This window comes from Coloeus monedula (genome assembly GCF_965178545.1).
Source record: "Coloeus monedula genome assembly, chromosome: 19".
Taxonomy (NCBI): domain Eukaryota; kingdom Metazoa; phylum Chordata; class Aves; order Passeriformes; family Corvidae; genus Coloeus; species Coloeus monedula.
The window spans coordinates 7,932,929-7,954,981 of NC_138799.1; the positions used below are offsets into that span (position 1 = coordinate 7,932,929).

The following is a 22,053-nucleotide window of genomic DNA, read 5'->3' on the forward strand; positions in this document are numbered from 1 at the left end:
GGAGGAGGCGGGCGCGGGGGGCGGTGCCTTAGGGCGGGGCGGAGCCGGTCCCGTGACCGCGGGAGCTGAGGGAGCGATGGGGCTGCTCCGCGCTGGGACCGTGCTGTCCGTGCTGCTGCTGGCGGCAGGTACGGGAAGGACGGGGCGGGACGGGACGGGAGCGGGGCCTCCGGGCACGGCGCTCCTGTGTCCTGCGGCCGCTGCCGGGCTGAGCCGCGGGAAATTCCGCTTGTCGGGGTGGCGGTCGGAGGGGACGGAGAGGTTGGCGGGAGTGCCGGCGGGAGTAGCAAAGCCTGGCCACCGCGGCTTGGAAGAGCCTTATCGCTCCTTCTCCAGTGCGCTGTTGCTATGAGATTAAGGGATGGAATGTCAAAGGTCTGTTCTGTGTCCGAGATGGACAGTAGACTGACCGCGTAAGGTCACCAGACTTTACTGACTTAAATGAGTTTAAATTATATTTTGGATTCCTTTGGAAGTGACCCTCTGTCTGTCTGCACCTGCTCTCCTTGGGGGCTGTGAAATGGCGTGGTCTCCGCAGATACCCAGATCAAGGTACTGGGATGAGCTCAGTTGATCGGATCATGGAGCCAATAACGCCAAGGCTGTGGGTTCGATCCCCATACGGGCCGTTCACTAAAGGATTGGACTCGATCCTTTTAGGTCACTTTCAACTCAGAATATTCTGTGATCCTTGTCGAAATTGTAGCTGGTGCGAGTTATTCCATTTGGGTTAGTGGGGCTGTTCCTTCAGTCCAGGCCTTGAAAACACTTCAAGAACAAATTATTCCAGCAATTGGGCTGTTATTCCGGCGGCAGCTCTAACGCCAGGCTCCGTTAAGGAAGCGCTTAATTACACACTTCATTCATTGACGATAACTCAGCTGTGGGTGGGGGTGTAAGCACAGGCAGGTTTCTTACAGTAATTTTTTTAAATAGTAGTGGCACTTCTAATTATCACACCCAAGACTGAAATGTAGTGTTTTGGAACAAATCTGGTGGAAAGGCCAAAGCTGAGCCTTTTCACCTAGCTGATTGTTATTTTTATGTCCCCTCAAGGTGTAGTTCTGAGGCAGCCCCAAGAGCCCAAAGAGGTGTGGGGATATGTGGAGGTTCGGAACAAGGCCCACATGTTCTGGTGGCTCTACTATGCAAATAACCCAACCCAAGACTTCACAGAGTTACCTCTTATCTTGTGGCTTCAGGTAAGGTTTGGTGAGAGACACCTAAGCAATAATTCTTTCAATCTACGCCTGGTTCAGTCTGATATCTGATATTGTGCAGCTGTACAGAAACAGGATTCAAAGCTGCCTGATTCTAAATGCCTTGCCTTGTGAATGAGGTGTTGGGGTTGGGAAAAACAAGGATGATTTCATTCTGCAGTTGTTGGGTGTCCTCAACTGCTCACCATCAAGTTCGATTGCAATAACAGAGCTTGTTCTTATCTTTCATACAACAGTAGTGATTTTTGTGCATTGTAGTTTCACAGCTCCTTTGCTGGGGAGTTTGAAGTCTAAACAATGTTCAGAGAGACAGAGTAGATAAAGTAATCAGAGATTTAGGATGATTTCTAAATGGAAACAATCCCAGTTTGATAAAAGTGGTGGCATGTTCTTCACAGTACATTTCAGAAGTTAATGTTGAATAGAATCACTTGAGGACTTGGTGTTTTTCTTTCTGGGTTACTTCATCAGAGTGAAACCTACATGCTGATTAAACTAATGACTTGCAAAGCCCTGGTTAGCAGGTAGTTAACTTTTGCACTCCATATTCAGGAAATAAGGTTTTGAAACTGTGCTCACATAGCAGGCAGCTCACCAGAAACTCTCACAAGTAGGGTGACTGCTTCTCTGTTGAATTCTTGCTTTCAGAAATGGCATGTGTGTGCATAACCGAAGACCATGAGGAACAGAGCCTGCTCTGCAAATTAATGTGTAGTGTAAAAGCTGGTTTTAAAAATTTGCAATCTGTTGTTCTACTTACTGGCTGGCTTGTATTTTTCTTCCATCTGTCATATCTATGCCATGCTGCCTTTTAACGTCTTTGTCATTTGGTATTTCCCTGCAGGGAGGTCCAGGAGCTTCAGGCTGTGGATATGGGAACTTTGAAGAGATTGGTCCATTAGACAAAGAAATGAAACCAAGAAATACTACCTGGGTACAGTAGAAAGCTCAGCTTCTAACTACTAATTGCAAATGTTTATTTGCTTGCATAAGCTGATGATCGCTATGCAAAAAAAACACAGAACAGTTTTTCATCTAAAGTTCAGTAGAACTATAATATTTCAAGTTAATATATTCTGGCTAATAAATTAGCTTATAGGAATAGCCTTGTTTAGAACTGAGGTATAGACATATTAATTTGATTTGACGAAGTATATCTGGTCTTCCATGAAATTGTGAAATGCAGATGTCTGGGAAACAGCAGGGAAATTGTAGAAAGTGTTATTTCAGATCACAGCTTCATTGTGTGCAGTCACAGAGCTTTTTCTGGATGGCTGGCAGTGTAAAACCTGTGGCTTGTAATTACAGGTCCAGTAAGGGAAAACAAATTACAGCTGCCTGTGAAGGTGGAAGTTTAATTAGTGCAATATATTTGTGCTCTGAGCTACCAATAGTCTGAATTACTCCAGAGTTCCCTAGGTGACCTGCCCCACGATCACTGGGACTTTTTGGGTCTATTTCTGCTTGCAGATTGGGCAAATTGAAGTTCTTTATGTTGCACCTAATTTTTCTGCAAGTTTTTTCAGGTCTAGGGATTTGCTGGCTCAGTTAATCATTTGTGCTATCAAAACTAAGTTTATTTTGTTGGTTCTGAACTGAGGTTTTATACAAACCTTCCTTCTGCTTCTGCAGTTGCAGGCAGCCAGTATCTTGTTTGTGGATAATCCTGTGGGCACTGGATTCAGTTATGTGGATGATTGTAGCTTGTTTGCCCAAAACCTTACTACAGTAGTTTCTGATATGATGGTTTTTCTTGGAGAATTCTTCAAGTGTAGAGCAGAATTCCAGGTAAGTGATTTGAATTCTTGTTTATCGTTGTATTTTTTCTTTGCTTTTATATAGAATTCAAAAAGAATTAGGGAACAGACTTCCAGATGGGCAGTGTTGTGCTGCTGGGTAGTGTTTGGTGCAGGTATAACCACTGTCTTATTTGCCACATTTCAGAAGTTGTATCTTGAATTTGGGGTTAGTTAGATAAGCATTGGGGTGGATTATTGTATGTTGAGTGATCCAAGCAGCATATATAGGATCACATCTGCTTATAGTTCTAAAAAACTTTAGAACCAACCCCAGAAAACCCCTAGGATGTTAGGGAAACCTTATGTGCAGCTTAAAATAGAAAAACATTAAGTGTTTGATAGTTAGAGGTGAACAGCTGGTGCCTGGATCCTGTGGGATGTGGGAGATGGTTGGAGGTATCTTCTTCCCTCCACCCAGCGAGTTCCTTGTGTGGCTTTTCTCTCCTCAGACCATCCCATTCTACATATTCTCTGAATCTTATGGAGGTAAAATGGCTGCTGGGGTTGCTTTAGAGTTGCACAAGGTAAGTATTTGGAGCATATAGTTCACTTTTCACTTTAAAACCTGGGGTTCTACAAGTACTTTCATTTTCTGGAATACACTGTCCCTATTGCCTAATTCACAATGCTACTTACTTTTTTCACTTGGAGAAAACTGATTCTGGAGTAATGAATAGCTAATTAAAATTTGATTCTTGGTTTGATTTTTTGCTTTGTTTTGTTTTTCCTCTTATTCACCAAGGCTGTTCAAAAAGGGACCATAAAGTGCAATTTTAGGGGGACTGCTCTTGGAGACTCATGGATTTCTCCTTTGGGTACGTCTAAACTCCTCAGACTGTGGATGATTTGTTGTTGTTTTGTTTTGTTGGTTGTTGTAATAATCCCATGAGTGCCTAAAGTCAAAAATTCCATCCCTGCCTTAAGTGAATTAACTCTCTAGTGAGTCTGGTAAATCAAAAAGTAATACTCAGCCTTGCAAGCTGTGACTGAAGAATCTCCCTTTAGAATGTATCTAGATTAAGAAAAGTCAGAGAGCAAGGTCAGTGAGGAGCACACTTGCATCTGAAGTGGAGGGATGGTGAAATGTCCCTACACATCTCCACAGCCTTTGAGGTGTTTTGTAAGAGTCCTGCACTTAAATGTGGCCACCAAATGACTCACAAGGCTGCAAGTGGGATTTGTGTCTGGCGGAGGACAAAAAGCAAATGAAAGGGCTGTTGGTCCTTCAGTGGGATTGGCAAGGGCAGGCTTCACAGATTCCCTGCAGCACAGGACAATACCAAACAAACTCTTATCTGCCTGCCATCAGCTGATCCTTGAGAATTTACAAACAAACCTGTTATAAAGCAGATTTGTTTTATAACTCAATTTTTCCCTTGTGACTTTTCAAACAGATCAGTTTTGATAATTCCCATCCTCTTGTTAGACCTCTGCCCATGTTCTGGCAGTGTGCTGCAATGCTGGGTGGAGAACATTTTGGTAAAAATATGTTGGTTGCTTTAAATAAATTTCACTGGTTAATTCATAGGGGGTTAATGTTGTTGCAGGATTTGTAAAGAATCTGCTCTGTGGTACATAACCTTAGGGTTAAACTGAGCTGACTGTACCTTTTTATTGATTAATTCATCTCCATTTATTTTTCTCATAAATATTGTTGCCCCAGTAAAGGAAAAGTAAGTTAAACCTTATGTCAAAGATTGATTGTCAATTTGATGTCTCAAATCTGTTCTGTTTGTTTAGACTCTGTGCTGTCCTGGGGGCCCTACCTTTACAGCACTGTAAGTACCTTCTTAATCTCTTGGTCCTCACCTGATCCCTTATGCTGCCATACAGTACAAATGGGTGTTGAATCTTAAGATTACCTCTTGGCCTGAATAAAACCTTGAAAGCATGGAGGCTGTTAGCAATAAATTGATGTGGAATTGTAATTAAAGATGTCCTTCATTGTGTTTGTCTTCCAGTCTCTCCTTGATGATAATGGTCTAGCAGAGGTGACTGCTGTTGCCAAAGAAATAATGGATGCAATAAATAAAAATCAATATGGGCTGGCCACTGAGCTCTGGGGCAAGGCTGAAGGTGTCATTGAAGAGGTGAGATCTTTGACTAACGTTAAGAACTAACTGCTGCTTGGGGAGGCGCACGATTTCAAGTTATCCTTGAGCGTTGAGCTGGCATGAATTCTCCAACCCTCTGCCCAGTCATTTTTGCCAGGTTTTTTTTTATCCCAGTGCTGATACAAAGGAGTGTTCGCTATGCCCCACCGTGTGAGTGACAGAAGTGGGCAGGACTGCCCTTGTGGTCTTCCAGTATTGCATTGAGGTTTCAGCATTTAACTAGTCCTCTTGATTCCCACAGTTTCAAATTAAATAAGCTATATCTTCTGGAAAGCTTTGAATATTGAACACTGCATCCAGCAAGACACAAATTTCAAGTTAAGCACACATCTCTATTTGAAGAACTAAAATAGGATGGAAAGGAACCTCAAGTTATGGTCTGTTACTGTGGCACTGCATCTCGTTACTTAGAAAGTTCCAGCATTTGCTTTTGTTTCTCTTGTCAAAAGGTTGCTCCAAAATCTCATTCTTTGTTACAGCTCATTCTTTAGTACATGTAAGACTCTGGCTTCCTTGGACAGAAAGGCTAATCTGGAACCACTCCCTTTTTTTTGCTCTTGTATTTGGAGTTGTTTTTGTTGTTATTTTTTTAAATTTCGTAGCTGACAGTGCCTTGCACATAGGTGGTTTCACTTCTTGCTGTTTGGAAGGAACTTTTGGTTCCTGTTTTACTTTTCAAATCAACTTGGCTTCTCCCCTCAGTTGTGATGGTGCTGGCGGGTGAAGGCACTGCAGTTCTTCTGGGATTGCTGTTGTGAGATGATTTCTTACCTAAGCATCAGACCTTTAAAAACTCAAAAATCAAGTAAAGCAGGACTTCAAGAATCTGGAGTAACTTCTCTAATGGCAACACTGCCTGCATTTGTCCTTGGATGCAGGCAGCCTCTGTCAGCTGCATCAGAGCTGCCAATCTGCAATGTTTGGGCACATCCAGCTGCCAGCAGTTCCAGCAGAGGGGTGGCTCATACCCATCACCATGTTTTCAAGGAAGCATTTTAGATTTTGGAGGCTTGTAGGTTGAAAGGATGTTGAGCAAGAGCAGCACCAGACTAGACCTGGCAGTAGGGGCTGTCTGAAAGCATCACCTGGCACTGCAGCTCTCTGTCATGAGTAATGCAGGGTAAGGCTTCCTGTAGCTTCACCTCTGCTTCAGAGGAGTAAATAACATCTCTGGCACAACCCATGTGTGAATGATACAGACTTGAGGAATCTCTTTCCCACTTCTCAAAGCAAATGTAGAGCTAAAGTTTTACCACAAGTATCTTCTGGTGTGCAGGTAAATTGGCAGGTCACAGGGTCCTTTATTTAGGATTTACTTATCTCTTTTTTTTTTTTTTTTTTCTTCTTTTCAGGAAACACTGTTCCTTGTACCTGAGAAATGTTTTTATTAGTGTTACTGAAATTTTCTTGTGTTTTCAGAACACAGACAATGTGAACTTTTATAACATCTTGACTAAGGAGGTTCCAGAATTGAAATCAGATGAACAAGAAAATCTCCATCTCAGTAAGTTGTATTTAAATACTTGAACTCCTGAAGTCCTGTGTTTCCATTCACATACCTTCAATTTTGGCAGTGGAAAGAGCCTCAATGTAGCACATCCTTAAAATGGATGTTGATATTCTCCCAAGCAGAACTTGTTTGCTGTTGCATAAATTGAGACAGATAGGAATGTGGAACAACCCTATAGATGACACCTCCACCTATACATCCTGCACAGATTACAGCAAGGAAGCAGTCAGTATAATTGCAACATCATTTTATGACCTTTTAAGTTACTTCCTCTTACTGTCTTTCATTTCTGTCTTTACAACAGGACACAAAAATGTCTCATCAGTATAAACAGTCTGATTAGACTCTTGCTCCACAGTTTTTTTGTATCAATGTGAAAAACACATGTGTAGAGTTTCTTTCAAGCTCTTTTCTGTTGCCTTCATAAGGGAAGGTGCAGTTAACTCCTGAAAGTAAAACACTGCAGTTCAAAAATAACTGGTCTGTTGAGAAGAGCCAAGTGGTTAAAGCAGAAGCTGATGCCCAGAAAAAGTGCAGAGTTAGGCAAAAGTAGGAACGGATGGGTTCTTCCTGTATCATCCTGCCTTAAATAAGGGTTTACTTCAGTGGTTTCTAGTAAAAGTAAGCAAATCGCTCTCTGTGGTGGTGCATTTTCATTAGAAAAAGGTTTGTTGGCTATGACTGATACTGAAAATTGTTATCTGTGCAGGATGGGGTCTTAAATGTGCCACTGATCAAAGTGTATTCTCTCTTTTCTCAGTGCGGCTTTACCAGCGCCATGTCAGAAAAATGCATCAGAGCAGCCTCGATGAGCTGATGAATGGGCCCATCAGAAAGAAGCTGATGATCATTCCTGACTGTGTGAAGTGGGGAGGTACTTTCCTGTCTGCTAGTGTGCACCTGATGAGTCCATTACCGCTGTTTACAGTACTGCATCCTGTAGGAAAATACTCTGACAACTGGTCACATTCAATTGTCGTTACCCATGGGGCTAAGAAGGGGGTTTGTTCTCAGAAATGAAGATGTCATGGGGCAGGCCTGTGGGCAGATGTGGTTCTGGTTCTGATTCTGCTGCTTGTATCTATCTTTAGCCAAGTAACTGAAAATACAGGGGGAGGGAGGAAGATCCTCTGTATTTTAGCAACTGGTTTTTGTCTGTCATGCAATCTTGCTGAAATTCCTGTCAGCTTTTCTCTGCCAGAAGTCTGGTGTCATGTAATGACGTATCATATGGAGGAGAGGGTGTAAACAGAAAGGAAGGCTTAAAGGACTGATGCCAGCACCCTGTGTGTAAATAGGAGCTGGAAGCTACATCCCTGTCTGTGAGTTCCAGTGGGAGCACAGCTGCTCTCTGGTCCTCTGGTTCCTTAAACTGATAAATCACTGGTGCCACTTTGGGCTAGGACTGTTTTATATGCAGCTGTGAACTCCATTTTAGAATCTTTAGCCTATGCCTCTATCCCAGCTTCAGAATGACATCCTTCGTCACTTAAAATTTGTCTTTCTGGTTCCAACCAGGTCAGTCCAGACAGGTCTTTGAGAACATGGCTGAGGACTTCATGAAACCTGTCATTGATATTGTTGATCAGCTTTTGGCAGCCAATGTCAGTGTTACAGTCTATAATGGGCAGCTGGACCTCATTGTTGACACCATGGGTAAGGAACTTCTTGAGTGGGGGTGGAAACAGAACGTGATGAGTAGAATGTGGAGCTGTCAGTATATTGGTACCTAGATTTCTCCAGTCTCCTGGGCAAAACTCTTATCTAACTAGCAATGCTTAAATAATACAGTCATAAATGAGCAGCACTTAGGATGTTTTGCTTATTTCCTTCTGAGAGAGGCAAATCCTTTACCTTCATTATACTGTTGAGAAATGGATCTGCAACATCACTAATTGCTTGTTTCAGTGATGCTAATAATTCACTTAATCCTCCTGGATAGACACATAGATGTGCATGTGTGTATGCTCATTCATAGGCAAAGAATGCTGGTAATTAATGAGGGAGGATGCAGTGGAAGAGTGATCACACCTGCTCTCAGTGTAGGTTCCTGCACATGTTGGGCTTTGTTTGCTGCTTGCAAGATGCTGGTTTAGTCCAAGGGCAGTTCGGGAGCCAGGCCAAGTGATGCTGAAAAGCCTCACAAGGCTGCTGTGCTCCCTTCCACCGGTCTTTTCTCACTGACTCCACAAACACCTTCCTATGTTGTGAAAGGCTTTATTCTTTGTCTGTCTCTGCCCACTTAGATATTCAGATGCCCTTCATGAACAACACAGCAATCCATAAATCCAGGAAACAGAGTATTTAGGCTGTCAAAACAGATTAGCAGTTAGTAGTGCTCCAGTTTATCATGTTTTGGTCTAAAATTGAGCTGTAGTTAACATGTAAATTCTTCCAGTAGTTCACAGGTAGGCTAAAGCTTTGTCCCCCTTGGAGTCCTGGAATTGATCTTGTTGCTGTCTTGACCTCCACCTTCTCTAGCAGCACCTGGAAACAGAAAGCCTTTCCAGTCTCCCCTCAATGAGTGTCTAACAAATAGAGAAATAGTGCCTCTTCTGATTTCCAGGAGGGGGACTTGGTATGGCTGATCCTTCTCCATGGCAGGATACTCAAGGTGTTTGATGTGCAAAGCGAAATACGTTGGAATTTCTAGGGCTGCAGAGCCTCCAAGAAGCACATGTTCAACTTTTGCAATCCTAAGTCCATTTCATACACACCTTCACTGTTTACTTATTCCCTTCTTCCCACCATTGGTTTGTTTCAGTTTGTCCTGAATTTTTATAGGCATAACAAAATTGTTTTTAGGATCTGAGCACACAGACTCTGTGCTAACTCTGCTGTACTGGTATCCAGTACAGTGGGCATCCAGCTGAACTGGCCTCCCAAGCTGCTGTGGAACGAACTTATCAGTAATTACCAAGTATTAGTAATCAATCCTATCTCTTACCTCCAACAGGCCAGGAGGCATGGATCCGGAAACTGAAATGGCCTGACTTGGACCAGTTCAGCCAGAAGAGGTGGAAGGCACTGTACGTGTCTCCAGCATCCACTGAGACAGCTGCTTTCCACAAGGCCTATGAGAACTTGGCTTTCTTCTGGATTCTCAAGGCTGGGCACATGGTAAATAATAAAGTCCTTGGGGTGGAATCAGCAAGAAGACAGAAGATGTGTGTGTAGCTGCTGTCTGAGCACCTGCTGTCTTCTTCCTTATAGCAGCTGCTTATTCTATGCTTTTCTCTGTGCTAGGTACCAGCTGACCAAGGAGAGATGGCACTCAAAATGCTCAGGATGGTGACCCAGCAGCAGCACTAGGGGAGGGAAGGTCAGCTGGTCTGGCTTCCTGCCCAGCACCAGGGCACTGGAGGAGTGTGAGTCCAGGATCCTAAGCCAAAGGAGGCACAGTGGCTGTTTGGACACACAGCCTTCCTCATCTTTCTGATACTGTGCACAAGTGCTTGTGGAAAGGCATTTTTTTCCTTGAATGAGTTACCACGTTTTAATTTTTAAGCTGTGATTTGCTGCCTTAACACTGTTCGTAAGTGACTCTTCCAGAGGGAAGTCCCCTGTCATAAAGAACAAGCCCTGAACCTTTGCCTTGGAAGGATTTTGTGCTCTTGCCCTTCCCTGAATGCTCCCTTGTCTGTTTGCACGCCAAGAGTAAAACTGATTTGACTTGATTTACTTTGTGTTCCTCTGGGAGAGCTGACCTGCTTCATGAGGCTGTGGAATGTTCCTTCCTTTGTCTTCAGGCTTCTGCTTGAGTCACCTGGCTGCATTACAAGCTGAAGACATGGAAATGCCAGGACAGAGAGGACCTGCCCTAGAGGAATCACAGTCCATCTCATCTTGCTGAGGTGCCTGAATTAGGATCCAGGATTCTTCAGACTTCCTGTGCTATGGAGAGAGAAGAATATCCCACAGAGGAGATTTTGACCATTTTCATCTGAATCTTGTTTTCATTCTTCTTAATGCCCATTACTCAAACTTTGCCTTTAGCCTCAACACCTGAAGCATATCCAGCAGGAATTCCTGCTTTTCTGTATCCTGAAGCAGAAGGTCTGTTAATACCCTCTTGTTATACCAAAGAGTCCCAACAGACAGAAACCTCTTAAAACCTTCTGGGTTTAGCCTGGGGAGTGGAAAGGAGCATTATTTGAGCAGTAACAGCATAATTCTGAAAGACAATAGGAGTGTTTAAAGGAAGGATATACAAAATCTTGACCCATGTCTTTTAGAGATTTTTTTAAGTCTTGCAGAGACCTATTATTTTGCAACATTTATTTTTATAATGCATAGTCAAGAAGAGACTTGGTCAGACATCATTTGACTTTGCTATGGAGCATGAAGTAGTTGTTTTTTATTGGTGTCCGATAGGAGGCACAACAGCTCCTTCCAACTGTCAGAATCCTAAATAAATAGCGATCTCTCAATTACTCTAGCTACTGAAACTGTCATGAAATACCTGATAGCACTGTCTTAGCAAGAACTGAGGCACAATGCTGTGTGAACACACATGCAATCACCCAGTAGCTGCACTACTGGCACTTAATAATTGCTTTTCTTTTCGTGTTCCCTTCTTGTATTCTTGAGAACTTTAGCAATGCAAATCCAGATTTGGTTTTTTAAATGCTTTTTTCAATAAATAGGTCTAATTCATCTCTCTTCAGCATCACATTGATTTCACTGCTTGAAAATGACATCTTTTCTGTTTTGGCTTTTAGACGAACAAGAGGAGGTTGCTACCAGTGTGTAAATTTGCTTATCTGCATTCCAGGAGTATTTTTAAATAATTTGCCAAGCAAATCAATATGTTTTTGCCTGGGTAATGTGCTGGTTTGGGCTGGGATAAAGTTAATTTTCTTCCTAGTAGATAGTATGGGCTATGTTTTGGATGTGTACTGGAGACAGTGTTGATAACACAGGGTTGTTTTAGTTGTGGCTGAGCAGTTCTGGCAAGGCCTTTTCTGCCCTCACCAGACCCCACTAGTGAGGGGCCTTTTGGGAGCACAAGGAGTTGGAGGGAACACAGCCAGGACAGCTGACCCTAACTGACCCAAGGGATGTCCCAGACCAGGTGGTATCATGCTCAGCTGGGGGAGAAGAAGGAAAGGGGGGACCTTGGGAGTGATGCCATTTGTCTCCCCAAGTAACTGTGGCATGTGATGGAGCCCTGCTTCCTTGGAGACAGCTGCACACCTGCCTGCCCATGGGACGTGGTGAATGAATTCCTTGTTTTGATTTGCTTGTTGCCTATTAAACTGTCTTTATTTCAACATATGAGTTTTCTCCCTTTTACCCTTCAGTCTCTCCCCCATCCGTCTGGGGGGGGGGAAATAAGTAGGCAGCTCTGTGGTGTTTGTTTGCTGGCTGGGGTTAAACCATGACAGCAGTTTGAGTTGGCTGGTCCTCAGTCCTGTTATATACAATATTATGCATTAATCCTAAATTAATACTATAGGGCTTGATAGAGGAAACTAATTGAGAAGGTGGTCTCTCCAGAAAGCAGCGTTTAGTGCTGTACTCACCCTTTTTTATCAAATGGGACATTGATTCACATTGCCATGGGCTGGTGCTCAGTCACAGGCCTGAAGCATCTGTTCCTTGTCCTGCTTTGTTTTAGCTTCTGCAGGTTTTTTTGTTGGCAGAGACAGCTTGTGAGGAAAAAAGATGGCGTCAAGAAGGCTGGTGGTAACCATTTGTTGGGTTTAGGGGCTATGCCAAATATAAATATGCTAGAATAAAAACACTTGCCCATGGAGACAGGCTTTTAACTAGGGTTCATTTAAATGCAAACAACAAAGCAGCAATCCTTTAGCATCAAGGAAGATTCATTTTATTCCAGCAAAGGCTTTGTCACTGATGTGTCACAGCTCTAGATCATCACAAAGGTAGGTCACCTGTCCAGCAGATGCTGTAGGAGATCAGTTGCTTTGAAAGGAGTTCAAGTCCCACTGTGTATCTGATTAGCAGTGACATACTTTGTCCACTTTGATTTCATGCACTGTGCCTTTTCCAGATAAGGGCAGTAACTTGGCAAATCCATTAGAGTGATTCATTCTAAATATTACTAAGATTTTTTACAGATGCTGGATCAGTCAGAAGAAAACAGCTCAGTGTTTGTATTTCATCCTCTACAGCTGCAGACTCTGATTGCATAGGTAGCCTGACAGCCACTGACTTATTTTGCTCACTATCAGGTAATTTTCACAGAAACAAATTTCTGTTAAAAATCAGTAATTCAGTACTGCTGCTTTAGCATGAACAGTTTTGGCTTTCTATAACTATCTGCCTTTTCCAAGCCAGAGAAAGAAACCTAGAAGTTTCTTTCAAAGCCACAACAAAAGAAGAATGTCTGAGGAAATTCTGAGGCAAGATGGAAATCTTGGAGCACTTCTTCATTGTCATGTTGTGTCTATTATCCTGTAAATATTCTTAAGTATGGCAGCACAATTTTTATGTGTCACTTCTGAACCCTGAGACATATTCATGTTTTTCTGTTGGGGTCTCCTCCCCCCTGCCATGTAGCCCTGGGAGAGGGGCCCTGGGGGCGAGACACGGGGTTTCCTTGCCCCTGGTCAGCCTCATTCCCCATTGGTTGGTTTGTGTTCCCCGGTGTGGGCAAGGGCCCTCGGGTCCCGTGACTGGAGGAGTTCCTGAGCAGAGCCCCGGCCATGCGGCTGGAGAAATAAACATCTCTGAAACATCTACCACCAATCTGTCCATATATATTTCCTTTCCACGGGACTCCTGGTTTGATATATGCTTGTTACAGTAATCCCCGCAGTAGCAACTGGTGACGAATGCGAGCAAGACACCGATCCCTGAGGAAAATTTGTGAGTAAAAAACCACTCTAGACCTCTCTCTTCTCATCTTGGTTTGGATATTCTCTCTGGACTATGGAAGAATCATGGGAAATGGGACTCTCTGAGCCACAGAAAAAAATGTATCTAGAAGTAAAAGGAATCCTTGAACAACAAAACAAAAAAGTAATGCAACCAGGAGATGTAGAACATTTTTTTAACTGGCTTTTCAAAAGGTTCTCCTATATTTCTCAAGACTTACTTTTTGGTGTCGAACCTCCTGGATCTTGTGAGGGGTGTTTCTGGGATGAGATCTGGGATAAGGTAAGTGATCAAAGAGAAGCTTTTCGTGCATACCTTATAATCAGGGAAGGTCTTGAGGAGCATGTGTATGGTCCCATTACCCCTAAAGCAGAAGATCATACTTATCCCGTGGCCGAGACTGCGCGGCCGCCATCCCAGGAGCGTGTGACTGCAGCCATGCCGGCGGAGGTGCCTGCGCTGGATGTGCCCAGCCCCCTCGGGAGCCCGTGCCTTATCGCAGACCCCATCCCTGTCTCGGAGTCCCCGGCCACGCGGCCGCGAGTGAGGGAGCGCTGCCACAGGCGCCGTGGGTGTCGTGGGCCACGAGCAGCCAGGAACCGGGCATCGGCGTGGCAGCCCGCTCTGAGCACACGGCTCGGAGAGCCCTGCGGAGGGAGAAGCGGCGGTTTCTGCAGCGACACGAGAAGCCACGCAGCGCCGAGCCGGAACGGGGCCACACTCAAAGCAGCATGGAGTTTGTGGAGCGGAGCCACTCACAGGGCACGGAGCCAGCGGCGATGGCAACGCGGGGCCGCGCAGAGCCCAGACACGCGCCGGAGCAGCGCCGCTCGGAGAGCGCGGAGCAGCCGCAACGCGGGGGCCCGGCCGAGACGTCGGAGTCGGTGAGGCGGCGGCCACGCGGGACCAGCAGCCACGACAAACACGCAAGCGCGTGATAGGAGGAGTTATAGCAATGAAAATTACAGGAACTGTGAAATGGTACAATGTAAAAAACAACTATGGATTTATAACACGAGATGATACGGGGGAAGATTTATTCATCCATAGAACTGCCATTAAAAAGAATAACCCTAAAAATTACCTGCAAAGTGTAGGAGATGGCGAAGTTGTACAATTTGATATAGTGCAAGGAAAGAAGGGTTTACAAGCAGCAAATGTTACTGGGCCTGGAGGTATTCCCGTCAAAGGCAGCCGTTATGCACAAAATTATAAACAATATCCGTCCCAGCAACTTCCCTACCCACAGCCTACTTTCCCCTTTTACCCTATACCCAATATGAACCCTTTCCTAAGTTTACCCCATCCCCAGTTTATTCCTAATCCGTTTTTCACCCCATGGCTTCCCTATACAATTCCCTTTCCCTACAATTCCTCTCCGATGCCGAGGGGGGGATGAAAAGAGGGAGGGAATAAATTAAACCCTCTCCTGCCTCAGTTTCCCCACAAAGCATGCCTGGAGAGTTCTGTCTCCCTTCTGTCAGCCCTAAGATGTTCCACAGAATCTGTTTGGACATTTAAGGACTCAGGAGGATGGCTTGTTTTGTCTTGAAACTGTTCTTGTTATGTTTATCCAGTTGTTTTCATTCTCCTTTTATTAAAATAAAACGGGTGAGATGTTGGGGTCTCCTCCCCCCTGCCATGGAGCCCTGGGAGAGGGGCGCTGGGGGTGAGACACGAGGTTTCCCTGCCCCTGGTCAGCCTCATTCCCCATTGGTTGGTTTGTGTTCCCCGGTGTGGGCAAGGGCCCTCGGGTCCCGTGACTGCGGGGTTCCTGAGCAGAGCCCCGGCCATGCAGCTGGAGAAATAAACATCTCTGAAACATCTACCACCAATCTGTCCACATATATTTCCTTTCCACAGAACTCCTGGTTTGATATATGCTTGTTACAGTAATCCCTGCTGTAACATTTTTCCAGAAGGGATTCAGGGATGGAGTAGTAATTTATCTGGCCCACAAACTCATGCAGAAACAGTAAGAATTTGAACAGAGCAGAGTTCACCCTCACAAAGTTTCTCTGAACCTGGTTTTGGCATTTGCTGTGTAATAGATTTGATAGTTAAGGAGTAGTTGTATGTCTTGTGGAGGAACAAATGAACTATTTGGTCACTGCTTGGAGAGGATTTCTTTTCTTTTTGGTGGCTGATTGAGGTAGGAGAGAACCACGTTGGATGGATCTGCAGGAGCAGAGGTGTATTAGCATGCATGGCCTAATGCAGCAGTTTTCAACCAGTCACCTAAAACATTATCAAGGAAAGCAAAGCATCCTTACAAGTTTCATATATTGACCATTACTTGTCACCTGTGTTTAAGTAATTCAGTGGCAAGCATTAGCAGAATTGATTATTGAACTAACTATACCAATGGTCTAAACCGGTTGGGAACTTCCAGCATTGGTCTGAAATGCTCCCAAAATGTTAATCTTCAGGACATATTCTAAAGCATACTTCTATTACAGCTGGTGAAGGGGGTCAGCAGCTCTGACCCAGGAAGAGGAGAGATGGTCCCGAAAGGAATCGCCTTCCCGAGGCCCGGTGTCTTCTCTCAGCTGCTGGCAGGAGGGCCTGTGCAGAGACTGTCAGTTCTTTAGTGATTATCAGCTTGTGATTCCAGCTCAGCTCTGCAGGGCAGCCTCCAGGCCAAGCCAGACCAGAGAGAGAGACGAGAAGGCTCGTGTGGCTGGTTCTGCACAGAAGGTAGCTTTATTGTTGGTCCCCTCCGGCGAAGGGGGGAGTCAGGGACGAGAACCCTCTCTCTGTGGGGCCCCAGAGAGCTTGCTTTTATAGGGATACAGGGGATCAGTAAGGGACCAATGGATTACAGAGGATCTGGGATGGGAACAGACCAGTGGGTTACAGAAGGATTGTGGGTCTGTCTTTTCTCACCGTGACCAAAGTGGTTGCCTTTCCAGGGAGTCCTGCTGGGCGATTGTGAAATCTCTTATCTCAGCAGAGATCCCTCCAGGGTGGGGGCTGGGCATACCCCACATACTTCGATGCCTTTTTTTATTCCCTCCTCCTAACCTACTTGAGGTTGGAAAATAAGGCACTATAAGGGCACAGTATTGTGTCTCAGAAGACTGAAAACATACAGATTCCAGCTAATGTGTCACTGTGGCTCTGCTGTTCAGTATTTCCATCTAATTATTGCACAAATCTGGATCCAAAGTACATTTGTGGTAAGGCAAGGTTTAGGATGTAGGACTTGTCCAAATTTCACTTGGATGTCACGTAGGCAAACACAACTACAGATTCACAGGGGACTTGAAAAAGCAAGGCCACAGTGACTGTACAGCAGAGAGGCAAACCTCACACTTTTACTGAAGCTGATTCAAATCCAAGAGCTCATTTCTGTTCTCCCCTAGTTTTTATCCTCCAGTTTCAACACCAGCATTTATAAGTAGATACTGTTCTGAATAGGGCTGAATCAGTTTTAAAATGCTGTGAACCAACTAAGTGTAAGAGACAGCTGGAATAATTCCATCTGCAAGCTGTAGTCCCTAGACTTGACAATGCCTACCACAGTCATTTTTGAGGGCAGCTATAAAGGCTGCTAGAACCAGCCTGGTTAAGCTGCTTTTCTATTGCTTCTCTGTTCCTGAAGTCTCCTTTTCAGGGCTATTTCTCTACAAGCTGGTTGCAGTGTGTCTTTGAACCAGACTGTGCTCATCAGCATTAGCCCCACTTGGTCTGTGGCTAGTCACAGCAATAATGATGCTGCACCTACATTCGCCTGTATAAATATTTTTGTTCTGTCCTTTATCTCCCATTATTAGCCAGCTTGGACTCATCTCACACAATCTGTTTGGAGACACAACAAGTGATGACTGACATTAGCATCAGTATGGTATATCATGTTTTAATTTTATTATTCCCTCCCATTTCTCTTTGCTGAATACACCAATATCTGGGAATTACATTCCTGTAGTTAGCTCTACTAAAACTGCAGATGGAACGTATTTATTCAGATGCTGTGTGATCCATCTTGGATGGGACAAAATAAACAAAATTGTAGTGACTTCATTTGAAGCAGTAAAAGATTACTTTTAACAGTTTATATGCTGTATTATGGGTGAGTTAGGCTAAAAAACCACACTGGCTGATGCATCCTCAGTCTGTTACAGCTGCTAGATGATTTTCTAGATGATTCATTTATTTTTTTAACTAATTGAGGGACAGAAAGGAAGAAAAAAAAGGTCTTCAGGAATCTGGGGCTCAGGTCTTAGTGCTCGTTAGAGCCAGAGAGGAATGTCTGTGTGTCACTTGACAGCCCTCTTTGGAGTAGAAGTTGAAAATAGCTTGACTACTGCTACTACACTGGGTCTGCTTTTCACAGGGTTGTCCTACAGCTTTAAACATTTTACTGCTTTCAAGAGACTGCCAGATGCCATTGCACGTTAAAATCTGAGGGAAATGTTAAGCCTGCCCAGCCGCTCGGAGATGGTCAGAGAAAAGTGGGCAGGTGCTGTCCTTTTGCTGAGACAGCAGGGAGGTTTCTGGAATGTACCAAGAAGAGAGGCTTGGCCCCAGGGCATCTGGAGGACTGTGGGACATGGAAGAGGGAGAAATCATGTCCATTAACCTCTGCTTTACATATTATTTTTCTTGCCAACCTCGGCAGGCGGTGACACACGTGCAGTGGAGTGACCGGCCACTCGGTGGAGTAAGGAGACCTCGGAATGCCGGGGGAACGCGCTGGCCTTGGCATCTGCACCCGTGGTGCTGTCCCTGGAAACACTAGGGACTATTCGTTTGATCCTATGAATTCACGGTGGAATCAGCTGTATGTGAACCGTGACAGACGATTGTTTAATTTTAGCTGTAACTTCGGGAGAATAGGTAGTTTGGTCTTTGAGTAGTACATGTGCTGGAAGAAGAAACAAATAATGCATTAATGTGCAGTTGCTTTCTAACTGGGCTCATCTTTTTGAGTTTTGCTCATGCCTAATTCATCATCTGGTAAGAATGCTGTTGAAATCGAGCAAGAGCATTCCTACTGTGTAAAATTAAACCACTAAAATTTTACAAGGTGAGGTCCCATAGCACCTAGAAAATTTCAAAGGAAGATCCTTGCTTGTAGAAACATTTTACCAAAATTTCTAACTTTTGTTGTTGTTGAACTTTTTATAATAGAAAAATAGATTATAGAAAAGACAGAAAAAAATAAAATCAAGTATCTTGCTTCTGTTCTGTACCTAATTAAGCTAGTCTGAGAAAACTCCATTACCTCTTAAGTAATATTTTTAATTTCTCAGAGGCAAGGGTGTTAATAAACTGGTTATTTCTGCCTGTTACCTGTTGTTTGTGACATTTAAAGAGAATGTCTAGCTGATAAGACACATCTGTTATGTTATTAATCAGAGTAGTCAGCGGGAAACAGGATTTGATTCAAAATACAGTAAGACTATGAGAATTTAAATATTCAAGGAGAGCTATATTGTGGATATTATAAAGAGAAATTGTACTTATGAAGCTGTTCTTAAGGGCTGGGTCTCAGGATGTTGCTGGAACACAACCAGAATTGTAGATAAGGCCATCAGCCCTGGAGAGTGCCCTCCTTAGATGCTGTTTCTGACACCAGATTACAATTTGCTGTGTAAGTGGAACTGACATTGATGGAAAAGCAGCTGATTGTAAAGAAATCCTGCAAACGACAGCCATGGCCTGTGGTATGCAATGAAATATTTCCTCTATTTATTCTCAGCAGGCAAATATGGTAGCATCACCACTAGTCATATTTCAAGTTCAGGAAACCAGATTGGCAGCATGTAAAATACTTATTTCACATAGTTCATGAGTCAAATGAAGAAGTTTCCAAATATCTCTGATTAAACAAGTAGTTTGATATGCCAGTAAGGAAAAATAGCCCACTGGTGCATGTCCTACCTAGAAGCGGAGAAGCAGGGATGAGCGAGGAGCAGTGCCAGCTACACCACTGAAAATAAAAAACAACCTCCTGGATTCAGCCTTACAAACTTCACCTCGGCAGTGCAGCTGCTCAGCAAGTGCATGGCACGTGTTTGGTTCACTGTCCTGATTTTAGCCCCCATGGGACACCCCCAGATTTAAGATCCCAGACCTTTACTGACAGTATCTCTCATCCCAATTCTCCTGTGTTCAGTGCTATCAAATCATCTCCCAGCTGTCAGATATTTGCTCAACATATTCAGCTGTCTCTAATGACAGCGTCTACAACCTCTACAGCTCTCTTACCAGCTTCATTCCAGTGCTTGCTGGCACTCAGGCTGTCTGTGGCAGTTCTTGGACTTCAGCACTAATTCCCCAAACCATAGTGTCTAAACCCAAATCTTCTCCTGCATCCACCCCTTCCAAATTAGTGCAAAAATGACACAGATTTTAATGCTGACAGTTTTGGTCTAAATCCATGTTGCCCCTTACTTGCATATCTAGACCAAGTTCCTTCATCTTCCAGAATAAGATAAAGGAGAGTCAGTGGAAATTAACTGGATTTCATGAAACTGAGCACAACCCCTCTGAGGTGGGGGAACTCCTCCTCTGGTCCTGACAAACAGGAATATTCCCTTTTTTTTTCTACCACAATATTTTTTGTGACTCCACTTCCCAGTCTGGGCCTGCACAGCTGCCTACCTGCACAAGGAGAGGGAAGTCAGAGCAAGGAGTTACTGAGACAATCTCAGCAAATGAAGTGGGACAGTAACACAGATGTGCTCTGAGCCTTTGAAGAGGTTGAACTCACTTCAGAGCAATTAGACTAACAGGAGCTGATTCCACACAGGTGGCTTCCCACAACTCCGAGGTGTACCAGCTCACACATTTTTGAATAGGTGCCCCCAAGGGCTGTGCTGAGCTCAATCTCCACATAACCTGAAGAGTTCAAGGGTCTCAAGATAAAAGCTAAACATCCCCACGTCTTAAGAATTCTGCTCTAACTAGACAGCTGCAGAGAAGTTTGCTGATCAAATATTCTGCTCCCCTTTTCCCTTTCACATCTCTTCAGAAATTCTTTGCTTCCCAAGGTTCATATCTGATTTCTGCACTTTGATTTTTTATTTTTTCCAGACTGGAAAGACCGTTTAGTACATCAGTGAGGGAAAGGAGAACTCTTCCATGTTTTTTTATAAAAATAAAGGAAGATCAAAGTGGCAGAGGCTCTGGAATCAGCTCCTTATCTCTCTGAGGGTGGCTATGTGGGGAATTGTATTGCTGTCACTGTGTTGTTGATTGACAGCTGACTTACAGGCTACAGGGCTGTCAAGCCAGCCTCTTTCCAAACCTTGAATTTGCACATAAAAGGGATGAGAGAATCATGCTCAAAGAAATAAAACTTCCTGAGAACACACTGGTTTCTACAAAAGAGATAAAGTTGGGCAGCTTGCTCTAATCATGGGATTTTCAGGGTTGTTTAGGGCCATATGGACCTCTCTTACTGCAAGAAGGAAATGAATGGATACTGTTTCGATTCAAAACCCACTGCACTTACATGGTCATTCATTTTAGTTGGATTTTAGTTGGTTATCAATCACCTACAGAATGTCACTCAGTGAATGATGGTCATCGGCACTCACCATTTACAGCAGGAAAGGACTGCTGGCAGAGGCAGTGAGTACCTGAGCCTGACTCAGCCAGAGCTCCTTCCTCCACAAGAGCTGGACCCATCATGCCTGGTCTGAGGCACAGTGCAGAAACCAGAACCATTCCTGGTCTCCCCTCTGGCAGCTCACAGCTGTGGGCTTCAAAGACAGTCCAAAACACTCCTGAGAGAAAGAAAAGGGTCAGAGCAGAGACATCAAATTAAAACCCAGCCATGGAGCACAGCAGTTGCAGGCGGGTTTAATGAGGAATCCTGCCAAGTCAGGGACATCCCTTCCCTACCTGCTCTGTCTCGTTAAAGCGGGGGTGGGCAGTGCGAGTCCCCAGCCAAGCCCAGCCATGAGGGGATCCTTCCCATGGCTCTGCCTGCTCGCTTGAGTGCAACGGAGCGCGGGGAGCTCCGCTTGTTCTGCTTTGCCTTAATTACCCCTTAACTCTTCTACACTCGACTTTTCCCCTCTAGCCTGGAACTGTTCAGACCAGGCTTTTTCTAAGAAAAAATATTGCAGTGTGACTGGTTTATTTGGGGTGTCGGACTGAGGTACGGAGCAGTGAAGGGGGTGCAAACGGGTCCGTCCGCTGCCGCAGAGCCCAGGGGATGCCAGGCCGGCTGCGTCCCGGGCTGCAGCTGCTGTTCTCCTGTCCATCCTGCCTCGCTCCCTGCCCGTTCCCTCGCTCCTGGGGCGGTTTCCCTGCATCGCCGCTGTTCCCAAATCCCGTCCCGCTGTCCCTGTCCCGCCAGTCCCGCCGTCGCCAGTCCCAGTGTCCCTGTCCCGGTCCCGCTGTCCCCCCGGTCCCGCTGTCGCTGGACCTCCGGTCCCACTGTCCCCCCTGTCCCCCTTGTCCCGCTGTCGCTGCCCCGGTCCCGCGGTCCCTGCCCCGCTCCCGCTGTCCCGGTCCCCCCGGTCCCGCTGTCCCTGCCCCGGTCCCGCGGTCGCTGCCCCGGTCCCGCGGTCCCTGCCCCGGCCCCGCTGTCCCGGTCCCCCCGGTCCCGC

General features: G+C 44.9%; 1 protein-coding gene across 1 annotated transcript; it reads left to right on the forward strand.

Moving 5' to 3' along the window:
* Positions 1–59: 59 nt before the first annotated feature.
* Positions 60–11,735, forward strand: SCPEP1 (serine carboxypeptidase 1). The gene is made up of 13 exons (XM_082294175.1): positions 60–128; positions 1,057–1,202; positions 2,065–2,154; positions 2,853–3,008; positions 3,469–3,543; positions 3,762–3,834; positions 4,760–4,797; positions 4,981–5,109; positions 6,553–6,637; positions 7,404–7,517; positions 8,162–8,299; positions 9,600–9,763; positions 9,890–11,735. The coding sequence occupies exons 1-13, from the start codon at positions 77–79 to the stop codon at positions 9,953–9,955; spliced, it is 1,326 nt and encodes a 441-aa protein (XP_082150301.1). The 5' UTR covers positions 60–76; the 3' UTR covers positions 9,956–11,735.
* Positions 11,736–22,053: the final 10,318 nt, after the last annotated feature.

What these genes read in the sequence shown, in the direction of transcription:
- SCPEP1 (XM_082294175.1), top strand. Translation starts at nt 77, where the DNA reads ATGGGGCTGCTCCGCGCTGGGACCGTGCTGTCCGTGCTGCTGCTGGCG. An exon ending in CTGAAGGTGTCATTGAAGAG is followed by an intron (nt 5,110 to 6,552) that starts GTGAGATCTTTG and finishes TTGTGTTTTCAG; the next exon opens with AACACAGACAATGTGAACTT. An exon ending in CCTCATTGTTGACACCATGG is followed by an intron (nt 8,300 to 9,599) that starts GTAAGGAACTTC and finishes TACCTCCAACAG; the next exon opens with GCCAGGAGGCATGGATCCGG.